Raw genomic sequence first — 13288 nt, forward strand, 5'->3', positions numbered from 1 at the left:
TCTGCAGTCCCTGGCTGAAAAACAGTAGCGCATTTGGAAAGTGGTCGATCTGAGAACAATGACACGGGCGTGCGCATGCACATGAAGACACCATTTACTTCTTTCAGTCTTTGAACGAAAACAATGTCTCCCGGTCGGAATATTATCGCTATTTTACGAGAAAAATCGCATAAAAATTGATTTTAAACAGCATTTGACATGCTTCGAAGTACGGTAATGGAATATTTGGAAACATTTTGTCACGACATGCGTCCACGCGTCACCGTTCGGATAGGGACCTGAACGCACGGACAAAACAGAGGATATTTGAACATAACTATGGATTATTTTGAACCAAAACAACATTTGTGGTTGAAGTAGAAGTCCTGGGAGTGTATTCTGACAAAGAACAGCAAAGGTAATCCAATTTTTCTTATAGTAATTCTGAGTTTAGTGAACGCCAAACTTGGTGGGTGTCAAATTAGCTAGCCCGTGATGGCGAGCTATCTACTCAGAATATTGCAAAATGTGCTTTTGCCGAAATCTATTTTAAAATCTGACACCGCGATTGCATAAAGGAGTTCTGTATCTATAATTCTTAAAATAATTGTTATGTTTTTTGTGAACGTTTATCGTGAGTAATTTAGTAAATTCACCGGAAGTTTTCGGTATGTTTGCTAGTTCTGAACGTCACATGCTAATGTAAAAAGCTGGTTTTTGATATAAATATGAACTTGATTGAACAAAACATGCATGTATTGTATAACATAATGTCCTAGGAGTGTCATCTGATGAAGATCATCAAAGGTTAGTGCTGCATTTAGCTGTGGTTTTGGCTTTTGTGACATTATATGCTAGCTTGAAAAATGGGTGTGTGATTATTTCTGGCTGGGTACTCTCCTGACATAATCTAATGTTTTGCTTTCGTTGTAAAGCCTTTTTGAAATCGGACAGTGTGGTTAGATTAACGAGAGTCTTGTCTTTAAAATGGTGTAAAATAGTCATATGTTTGAGAAATTGAAGTTATAGCATTTTTAAGGTTTTTGAATATCGCGCCACTCGATTCCACTGGCTGTTGACTAGGTGGGACGATTTCGTCCCACATACCCGAGAGAGGTTAAAATGATAAACTTGGATTAGCTAACACAACGTGCCATTGGAACACAGGAGTGATGGTTGCTGATACTGGGCCTCTGTGGGCCTACGCAGTTATTCCATTAAAAAAATCTGCAAATTTCCAGCTACAATAGTCATTTACAACATTAACAGTGTCTACACTGTATTTCGGATCAATTTGATGTTATTTTAATGGACAAAAAATGTGCTTTTCTTTCAACAACAAGGACATTTCTAAGTGACCCCAAACTTTTGAACGGTTGAGTATTTTGATTTGTTTAACACTTTTCTGGTTGCTACATGATTCCATATGTGTTATTTCATTGTTTTGATTTCTTCACTATTATTCTACAATGTAGACAATAGTAAAAATTAAGAAAAACCCTTGAATGAGTAGGTGTGTCCAAACTTTTGACTGATGCTGTAGGTAAATTGCAGTTGTTCCAGAAAAAAGGTGGCACGTATCGCACTTAGATGTACACAGAGGGCAAGTGTCAGTAACATGCATGCCAGTCTCTCCAGGCTCAGAGTTGAGGAGAGATTGACTGCGTCCCTATTGATCTTTGTGTGAGGTGTTGATGTGTTGAAGGTACTGAACTGTCTGTTCAAGCAGTTGGCACACAGTTCAGACACTCATCGATACAACACAAGACATGCAACCAGAGGTCTCTTCACAGTCCCCAGGTCCAGAACAGAGGCTGGGAAATGGACAGTATTAAATAGAGCCATGACTACATGGAACTCTCTGCCACCCCAGGTAACTCAAACTAGCAATAAAACCAGTTAAAAAAACCCCAGATAAAACAACACCTTACTGCACAAAGGGGACTGTGAAGAAACATTAATTATATTTATATTGTATTGTAATTTGCACTCTACTATGTATTAGACCGAGGTATTGTGTGTACTGTATGTACTGATATGTAGGCTATGTGTGACGTTTTAAATCTATGTATTTCAGTCCTTGAACAATAATGTTCGGTACATATTTCATGTGGACCCCAGGAAGAGTAGCTGATGCTTTTGGGGATCCTAATAAATACAAACATTTTATGTAAAACCTACCTCAACCACTCCAGTACCCCTGCACATTGAAGAAGGTACTAGAACTGATCTGTGTATATACTACCACTCCAGTACCCCTGCACATTGAAGAAGGGACTGGAACTGATCTGTGTATATACTACCACTCCAGTACCCCTGCACATTGAAGAAGGTACTGGAACTGATCTGTGTATATACAACCACTCCAGTACCCCTGCACATTGAAGAAGGTACTGGAACTGATCTGTGTATATACAACCACTCCAGTACCCCTGCACATTGAAGAAGGTACTGGAACTGATCTGTGTATATACAACCACTCCAGTACCCCTGCACATTGAAGAAGGTACTGGAACTGATCTGTGTATATACAACCACTCCAGTACCCCTGCACATTGAAGAAGGTACTGGAACTGATCTGTGTATATACTACCACTCCAGTACCCCTGCACATTGAAGAAGGTACTGGAACTGATCTGTGTATATACAACCACTCCAGTACCCCTGCACATTGAAGAAGGTACTGGAACTGATCTGTGTATATACAACCACTCCAGTACCCCTGCACATTGAAGAAGGTACTGGAACTGATCTGTGTATATACAACCACTCCAGTACCCCTGCACATTGAAGAAGGGACTGGAACTGATCTGTGTATATACTACCACTCCAGTACCCCTGCACATTGAAGAAGGTACTGGAACTGATCTGTGTATATACTACCACTCCAGTACCCCTGCACATTGAAGAAGGTACTGGAACTGATCTGTGTATATACAACCACTCCAGTACCCCTGCACATTGAAGAAGGTACTGGAACTGATCTGTGTATATACTACCACTCCAGTACCCCTGCACATTGAAGAAGGTACTGGAACTGATCTGTGTATATACTCGCAGACTCGTGTTTCTTCAACCTGTATCGTACTTCTAGTGTGTTTTTAATTATTATTTTAATGTTTTATTAATTTTTATTATATATATTATTATTCTCACTGCATTGTTGGGAATGAGCTCTCATGGTAAGAACTGTTTTATACCTTTTGTATCCTGTGCACGTGGGGAATAAACTTTGAAACTTGAGAGAGGGAGGAAGAGAAAGCAGGGAGGAAGAGAAAGGAGGGAGGAAGAGAAAGGAGAGAGGGAGAGAGGGAGAGGGAGAGGGAGAGAAGGAGGGAGAGGGAGAGAGGGAGAGGGAGGGAGGGAGGGAGGGAGGGAGGGAGGGAGGGAGGGAGGGAGGGAGGGAGGGAGGGAGGGAGGGAGGGAGGGAGGGAGGGAGGGAGGGAGGGATGAACCAACATTATGACTTGTTAGTTATTTATTCATTCCCCAGTCAAATCAAAATCAAATCAAATTCCATTATATTTGTCACATGCTTTGTAAAAAGGTGTAAGCTAACATTAAAACGCTTACTTAGGGAACACTTTGGCCAGGTGTTGCACAGTGCTAGACCTTCCATGGTCAAACGCTGACGTTAAAACGGCTTTATGAATTGAATTGAATTGAGATAGACGATGATACACCATCAAACAATGGGAGTCCCGTTGTGAAGAATGATGATGATAGCCATCTGATGCCCTTGAAGAGACCATACTGTACTTCTCTCGACAGAACATAGAGTCCTCCTTTTTTGTCTTACAGAATGCTTCACCCTGAATTAACATGGCGTCCATGCTGTCTGTATGGTCTTTGTGTGAATATACACTTAGTCTGAGTGTATAAAACATTAGGAACACCTGTTCATTCCATGACATAGAATGACCAGGTGAATTTAGGTGAAAGCTATGATCCCTTGCCTTGAGACAATTGAGGCATGGATTGGGTCTGTGTGCCATTCAGAGGGTAAATGGGCAAGACAACATATTTAAGTGCCTTCTAACGGGGTATGGTAGTAGGTGCCAGGTGCACCGGTTTGTGTCAAGAACTGCAATGCTGCTGGGTTTTTCATGTTCAACAGTTTCCCGTGTGTATCAAGAAGGGCCCACTACCCAAAGGACATCCAGCCAACTTGGCACAACTGTGGGAAGCATTGAAGTCAACATGGGCCAGCATCCCCATGGAATGCTTTCGTCACCTTGTAGTGTCCATGCCCCGACAAATTCAGGCTGTTCTGAGGACAAAAGGGGTTGCAACTCAAGGTGTTCCTAGTGTTTGGTATTCTCACTGTAGTTATTCCTTAGAGAGTAGCACAGATAGAGATTTCTATATAGCTCAGTCCCAACAGAGCAAGACATTACTATGTGATTTTTATATCTAGAATCCATCTCCAAATGCATCACAGTCTCGTCTCGGAGTCTCTCAGTGGAGATGCCCCAAGTCATAGCTGATCCAGATATCAACACACACACACACACACACACACACACACACACACACACACACACACACACACACACACACACACACACACACACACACACACACACACACACACACACACACACACACACACACACACACACACACACGACTTCTCTAGAGAGAAAGAGACAAATATACCCTGCAGAGAGATGACTTCTCTAGAGAGAAAGAGACAAATATACCCTGCAGAGAGACGACTTCTCTAGAGAGAAAGAGACAAATATACCCTGCAGAGAGACAACTTCTCTAGAGAGAGAGAGACAAATATGCCCTACCCAGTATGATTGGAAACAGAGAGGGATTGATGGATCCTGGAATTATAGAATTGGATATCATATTCATTGTATTGATATTACATTCATTGTTTTTCTTATAAAAAAAAGCTATTGTTTTACTTCAAGGACAAAATCGGAGATACTTGACTTTAACAGGAGAGTTGACTTACTGGATCATAGTGAGGGAACATATTTACCACACAGCACATAGGAAAATACACTGAAGCCACTAGACAAAGAGAGGGGGTCGGTGGTGCTCTAAACCACAAGCAGTGAGATGAAGAAACTGGAGAGAGGGCAGAACACTCACGTCTATCCTCAGGAATCAATTAGCCAACGCAAATTAAAAGCCAGATGCCGGGAGGCTGGGAGGGCATAATACTATGAGTCAGAGATCATCGACAGTATAGGAGACGAAGGAGGGAGATAGGAAGGGGGGGAGAGGGTAGTTTGAGGAAGGAAGGGTAGTTTGTGGAAGGAAGTGTAGTTCGGGAGAAGGAGGGGGTGGGAGAGGTGGAGAAGGAAGGAGAGGTGGAGGGGTGCGTGGAGTAAGGGGTATGGTAGATGCGTCTGTGCGTGCATGCATGCCTGTTTCTGTATGGGGGGTCCTGCTCCCTCTCTCTTCGGCAACGGCATGCACCCTCTTTGTGACTTACTCGATCTCTGCCAAAACAATATCTCCTGAGTGAAATAGCTCTATTGCCCCTGTCATGTCGTTGCCCTCTTTGGGTTTTCTATGTACCATCCCCCTACCTCTCCCCTCCCAGGCTCTGGGAGAGCGGTCGTAAATTCCTATGAGGAGATTCCTATGAGTGTTTTCATAGAGAGACAAAGGAATTCTTCCACCTCAGAGGACTGGAGAACCGAACAACATTTATGTTCTGGAGAAGGTATAAAAGATCGGTGAAGAGTCCAGCTACGAACTGGTCCATTTGGTACAATTTTGTGAAACTCATGAGAGACAATACGGCCACATTACCATGGCTCTGTTTATATCATAGCCTCAGTTGTGAGACTTACATCTAATGGTTATATAAAATTAATGAATAAGGATAAAGCTATTTGGAATATGTTGGGATGCTTATAAGATGTTAATGTGAGAGAATTGTATTTTCTGTTTAAAGTTTTACCAAGTCATCGGCACGCCCCATGAACAGACGGGACCTGGCGTCATGAGACAGCCTTTTTCTGTCATTCCGAATATAACCCCCACCCAGGGATTCTATCAGCAGAACAGCTTACTTTGAGAACAAGAGGGCCAAGGTTTGACCATGCATTCCTCGTTCTGAACTTTAACCATACCACGTGGTTAAACTCTTAGACTATTGATACCGACAGAATAATAACAAGTCTTTGATGTTAATTACTAGTCTGCAGCTAGGAATTCGGTATCATTGAACGCGAAGACCGACAACTGCCGAAAACATCTATTCTATAACGACATTATTGAATGTCACTCTGAACTACCCATTTTAACCACGACAGAGAGAGAGAGCGAGAGAGAGAGAGAGAGAGAGAGAGAGAGAGAGAAGGCGGACAGACTCGCCAACAGAACAAAACTCTCCAACAAAGATCCCGACAACACACTGAGCGTAAATATATATATTGATTGCAATTGTTCCCGAATGAGTGAGCATTCATGTGCAAAGGATTAGCATTTCAATTGTTAATATTTATCAACTCTGTAATGTCTTCTCTGCTGACCCCACTCCCCTTTTTGTCTAAGAAGCCACCATGCCGGTTTAGCCCACTAGGGCACATTCTCCTATCATTTCCTTGTAACCATATCTGTTTGTTATGCATTTCTGTGAATTACTTAGATTAGTAAATAAATGATTTTAAGTCAATTGATGTATGGATGACTCATAGTGAAGACTGGGTTCGTGCAGATAACCAACAATTTACGACGTTTGGAATGAGACTGACGTGAGGTAAACTAACACATCATTAATCAGAGGACTCATAGATCAGATATTATAACATCTGAAAGTTATATTAGGAAAATTATAACTTTGTAATCTGAATATTTTCCTTGGTGCCCCGACCTCCTAGTTAATTACAGTTACACGATTAATCAGTTTAATCGCGTAATAATAATTACAGAGAGTTATTTCATAAACATGCCTTCAGTTTAATGATGCCAAAGACACGACACCCCACAGACAAACAACCTTTTAAGGACTGTGTGATTCAGTCAGGGCCCTGTTTACACAATAGAGTCAAAGTCTCTTACTGTTCTGCCATTGATATCTATGGGCAGGAACTGATTGTGGCAGAGATAGGAATGGAGAATAAATACATTGAGGGATAAAAGCTGTGGGATAGGGGGTGCATAGGCCAGAACTGGCTGTTAGCTGGGGCGGAGACAGAGGCAGAGAGAGAGAGAGTTAACAACAGGAGGCGGTGTGTTGAAGTTGATCTCGGTAGGGCAGGATGTGGCTGAGTCAGGGGTAGGCAGGGACAGACAGAGGAATAGAGATAATGGGATGGAGTGATAGTAGGGCTTTAATATGGACCCTCACCAGTGTGTTGAAGTTGATCTCCTGCGGCAGGATGAGGCCACAGGCCAGGCAGTCCCCCTGGCATTCACTACAGTGTCCCGGGACACACAGACACAGCAGCAGCAGGGACCAGAGAGGGGTCTTCATGGTCCTCAGTATCCTAACTACGGAGACAATAGGGTCAGCCTGGGACAGGACAGGGGAGAGAGATCAGAGGTCAATTCACTGTCTTCTGTTCAGTCATAATTTACTGTGAACAGCCAGACTGAAATGGAGGAGGGGGAGGGAAAGACAGAGAGAGAGAGAGAGAGAGAGAGAGAGAGAGAGAGAGAGAGAGAGAGAGAGAGAGAGAGAGAGAGAGAGAGAGAGAGAGAGAGAGAGAGAAAGGACCGCCCGACAAGATAAGTGAAAAACACTAATGCCTTTGTTTGTCTGGGTGTGTTATTGTTTAACCCCCCCCCCCCAATCCACCCGTGTTGACAACAGCGACGGAAGAAAAACAACAGCTGTTTGTACCTCATTAAACAGACTCATCATCGCCTTAATTGAAGTCTGAATTAGTCCTTCTTGCAGGGAGCACAATAGCCAAAAGAAACAGGGTAATTTACGAGGGAATTCTTTGTTTTACTGGATTAGTCATCAGGAAGAGATGGGAGATATGGAGAGATATAGAGAGAGGAATCCGAAACTGTGTTGCATTTGTAACAGATAGAGAACAAGGAATAATGTACATACACACACACACACACAAGCATGAAATCTTGCGGGCACACCATCTTTATCTCAGTGATGCAAACACATACTCATAATGCCCAAAACTGCAATTAATAGGTGTGTATCTATTATGAAATATAAATAATTAGAGCATAAACTTGTTTGGCATGAACATTTTAATCGTACTGAAAGTTTTAATTAATTTACCGTAATGATGGGGTAAAAATGATTCACTTTTATCATTCATTTCCTGAGAGCAGCATACCAAAACTTATTTAAACTAGTTTGTCATAGCAGCTACTCTTCCTGGGGTCCACACAAAACATGAAACATAATACAGAATGACATAATACAGAACATCAATAGACAAGAACAGCTCAAAGACAGAACTACATTTTTAAAAAGGCACACGTAGCCTACATATCAATACATACACACAAACTATCTAGGTCAAATAGGGGAGAGGCGTTGTGCCGCTAGGTGTTGCTTTATCTGTTTTTTGAAACCAGGTTTGCTGTTTATTTGAGTAGTATGAGATGGAAGGAAGTTCCATGCAATTAGGGCTCTATATAATACTGTACACTTTCTTGAATTTGTTCTGGATTTGGAGACTGTGAAAAGACCCCTGGTGGCATGTCTGGTGCGGTAAGTGTGTGTGTCAGAGCTGTGTGTAAGTTGACTATGCAAACAATTTGGGATTTTCAACACATTGTTTCTTATAAAAAGAAGAAGTGATGCAGTCAGTCTCTCCTCAACTCTTAGCCAAGAGAGACTGCCAGGCATAGTATTTAGTATAGTATATCTGATTACAATTAAGAGCAAATGTGCCGCTCTGTTCTGGGCCAGCTGCAGCTTAACTAGGTCTTTCCTTGTAGCACTGGACCACACGGATGGACAATAATCAAGATTAGACAAAACTAGAGCCTGCAAAACTTACTTTTTGGAGTGTGGTGTCAAAAAAGCAGAGCGTCTCTTTATTACGGACAGCACTCTCCCCATCTTTACAACCATTGAATCTATTTGTTTTAACCATGACAGTTTACAATCTAAAATAACGGCAAGTAATTTAGTCTCCTCAACTTGTTCAACAGCCACACCATTCATTATCCAGAATTTAAGGAATGATTTGTACCAAATACAATGCTCTTAGTTTTAGAGATGTTCAGAACCAGTTTATTACAGGCCACCCATTCCAAAACAGACTGCAACTCTTTGTTAAGGGTTTCAGTGACTTCATTAGCTGTGGTTGCTGATGTGTATACGGTTGAATCATCAGCATACATGGACACACATGCTTTGTTTAATGCCAGTGGCAGGTCATTGGTGAAAATAGAAAAGAGTAGAGGGCTTGGAGTGCTGCCCTGCGGTACACCACACTTTACATGTTTGACATTAGAGAAGCTTCCATTAAATAAAACCATCTGTGTTCTATTAGATAGATAGCTCTGAATCCACAATATGGCAGAGGTTGAAAAGCCATAACACATACGTTTTTCAACAACAGGTTATGGTCAATAATATCAAAGGCTGCACTGAAATCTAACAGTACAGCTCCCACAATCTTCTTATTATCAATTTCTTTCAACCAATCATCAGTCATTTGTTTCAGTGCTGTACATGTTGAGTGCCCTTCTCTATAAGCATGCTGAAAGTCTGTTGTTCATTTATTTACAGAGAAATAGCATTGTATTTGGTCAAACACAATTTTTTCCAATAGTTTGCTAAGAGCTGGCAGCAAGTTTATAGGTCTGCTGTTAAAACCAGTAGAGGCCGCTTTACCGCTCTTGGGGGGCGAAATTACTTTGCCTTCCCTCCATGCCTGAGGACAAAGACTTTCCTCTAGGCTCAGATTAAAGATATGACAGATAGGAGTGGCTATAGAGTCAGCTACCATCCTCAGTAGCTTTCCATCCATGTTGTCAATGCTAGGAGGTTTTTCATTATTGATCGATAACAATAATTTCCCCATCTCTCACACACTAACTTTACAAAATTCAAACTTGCAATGTTTTTCTTTCATTATTTGTTTTTTTTTATGCATGAATACAATTGCTCACTGTTCATTGTTGGCATTTCCTGCCTACGTTTGCCCACTTTGCCAATGAAATAATCATTAAAATAATTGTCAAATGGTTTTGTGATGAATAAGCCATCTGAATTCAATGAAAGATGGAGTTGGATTTGTCTTTCTGCCCATAATTTCATTTATATTATTGATCTTGGCCTCATAATACAGTTTCTTCTTCTTTTTGCTGAGTTTAGTCACATAATTTCTCAATTTGCAGTAAGTCAGCCAGTCAGATGTGCAGCCAGACTCATTAGCCACAACCTTTTGCTCCATCTCTTTCAACCATGCAGTTGTTCAATTCCTCATCAATCCATGGAGCCTTAACAGTTCTAACAGTCAATTTCTTAACAGGTGCATGTTCATCAATAATTGGAAGAAGCAATTTCATAAATTCATCAAGTGCAGTGTCTGGATGCTCCTCATGAATCACATCAGACCAACAAACATATTTAACTTCATCCACATAAGAGTCACAGAAAAATATTTTGTACAATCTCTTATACGCTATTTTAGGCCCAACTGTTGGAACTTTGGCTTTCCTGGACATAACCACTATATTGTGATCACTGATTCCAATGGGTACGGATACAGCTTTAGAACAAAGTTCTACAGTATTAGAAAAAATGTGATCGATACTGTCACGACTTCCGCCGAGGTCGGGCGGCGTTCGGCGGTCGACGTCACCGGCCTTCTAGCCAACGCCAATCCACTTTTCATTTTCCATTTGTTTTGTGTTTGTTTTACACCCCTGGTTTCAATTCCCCAATTACATGTTCATTATTTAACCCTCTGTTTTCCCCATGGTTTTTGTGCGTGATTGTTTTATGTATGTTCGGTCCGTTATTGTGGGCTTGGTATTACGACATGTTATTAGAATATTTGAGTAAAGTTACTTGTGTTACTCATCTCTGCTGTCCTGCGCCTGACTCCTCTGCACCAGCTACACCCAGACCACTACAGATACATGTGGATGATCCTGTTCCTGTAAACACCCTGGTAGGTTGATGAATAACCTGAACCAGATTAAAGGCACTGGTTACAGTGAGAAGCTTCCTCTTGAGCAGACAGCTTGATGAAAACCAGTCAATACTCATGTCCCCAAGAAAGTAGACCTCTCTGTTTACATCACATACACTATCAAGCATTTCACACATATTATTTAGATACTGACTGTTAGCACATGGTGGCCTATAGTAACACCCCAAAAGAAAAGGCTTTAGATGAGCCAAGTGAACCTCCAACCACAACACTTCAATAACACTTGACATAACATCTTCTATAAGCATTACAGGGATATGGCTCTGAATATATACAGCAACACCTCCCCCATAAGCATTCCTGTCTCTTCTATAGATGTTATATCCTTGTATTGCTACTGCTGTATCATCAAATGAATTATTTAAGTGAGTCTCAGAAATGGCTAATATATGAATGTTATCTGATGTTAGTAATTTATTGATTTCATGAACCTTATTTATAAGGATACATTTATTAATATGGGCTATTTTCAGCCCTTTCCTGGGTAGCTTAAAGGATGAGTATGATTGTAGAATATAATGTGTGAATGAACCCAGATAACAAAAGGGAAAAGTAGTTATCTTGACAGTAGTCTCTCCCCTGTGTTTTTAGCTTTTCAAGAACTGTATTGGGTTTAGTGTGCCAATGGGAAATGCAGGCCCCAATGCAGCATCACAAACATTCCCATGCATTTTCCATATAACCTAAAAGTGTACAACAAATCAACAGTCTCTTCTGTATGAGACATGGATATATACACAGAAAAGAACATAACATATCCAGGGAGCACAGACCATTCACCTGCGACGCCAAGGGGAAATAGTGCTGCAAAGAAAAAGTACAGTGTGTTGTCCATTGTTGTCACTCTACGTCATTCCATTGAGTGCAGTACAAGACAGTGCCTGCATTTGATTAACACTCTATAGCAGTTCTCTCCAACCCTAGAACAGCTAAAGAAAGTCTGGCAGTGGCAAGTGATTATTAAGTACGGGAGTGAATTAAGAATACTACGCAGGGATCTGGCAGGGCGGACACAGGAGGGGTTGGCGATGGTGTGCTCTTAAAACCACCTTATTGATTTTTAGCTTGGCCTGTGGCTCGTGGCTAGACATAGGAAGACAAGTTGAAGAGAAGGTAATAAGATTGTGGCTGAAGCATGATATTCTTGGTGGATGTTTTATAAAGTAACTACAGTATATGGACTGTTTGATAGACAAAGGACCATACAGTATATGGACTGTTTGATAGACCAAGGACCATACAGTATATGGACTGTTTGATAGACAAAGGACCATACAGTATATGGACTGTTTGATAGACCAAGGACCGTACAGTATATGGACTGTTTGATAGACAAAGGACCATACAGTATATGGACTGTTTGATAGACCAAGGACCGTACACTATATGGACTGTTTGATAGACCAAGGACCATACAGTATATGGACTGTTTGATAGACAAAGGACCATACAGTATATGGACTGTTTGATAGACCAAGGACCATACAGTATATGGACTGTTTGAAAGACAAAGGACCGTACAGTATATGGACTGTTTGATAGACCAAGGACCGTACACTATATGGACTGTTTGATAGACCAAGGACCATACAGTATATGGACTGTTTGATAGACCAAGGACCATACACTATATGGACTGTTTGATAGACCAAGGACCATGCACTATATGGACTGTTTGATAGACCAAGGACCATACAGTATATGGACTGTTTGATAGACCAAGGACCATACAGTATATGGACTGTTTGATAGACCAAGGACCATACACTATATGGACAGTTTGATAGACCAAGGACCGTACACTATATGGACAGTTTGATAGACAAAGGACCATACAGTATATGGACTGTATATGGCAGGGGTAATCAAAACCCAGCCTGGAGGTCTGGAGTGCCCTGCTGGTTATCTTTTCTACCTGGTAGGTAATAAATTCTTGATTGATGTCACTGGTTGGCCAGAAAGTCCACTAAACTGGTGTCTCCGGTCTGATCCAGTCCGTGATTATCTGTCTCGAAGGCGCTAGTGAAGGCACTGGAAAAAGGAAAGAAAGGCTGAAAAGCACTAGTACTTCTAGACTCAAGGTCTGGATGTGAGAAAAGGGGACATGGGATTGAAATGAGATATGAGATGCCCAAGGAGTTAACACTGTACTCTTTAATTGATTTATTCAACCTTTATTTTGACAGGGAGTC

At 41.3% G+C, this 13288-nt stretch overlaps 1 protein-coding gene across 3 annotated transcripts in view; it reads right to left on the reverse strand.

Moving 5' to 3' along the window:
• Nucleotides 1-13288, reverse strand: part of LOC106567684 (proenkephalin-A) — a 40764-nt gene that overhangs the window by 6173 nt on the left and 21303 nt on the right. For 2 of the 3 annotated variants that reach the window (XM_014137299.2, XM_014137452.2), the window contains exon 2: nt 7298-7462. In XM_014137299.2, coding sequence (XP_013992774.1) covers nt 7298-7423 — 126 coding nt within the window. In that variant the 5' untranslated portion in view covers nt 7424-7462. Of the gene's footprint in view, nt 1-7297; nt 7463-13011; nt 13141-13288 lie in introns of those variants that run through there. The other variant, XM_045714682.1, reaches the window with a different exon arrangement.

Source organism: Salmo salar, chromosome ssa01, assembly GCF_905237065.1.
Source record: "Salmo salar chromosome ssa01, Ssal_v3.1, whole genome shotgun sequence".
NCBI lineage: Eukaryota > Metazoa > Chordata > Actinopteri > Salmoniformes > Salmonidae > Salmo > Salmo salar.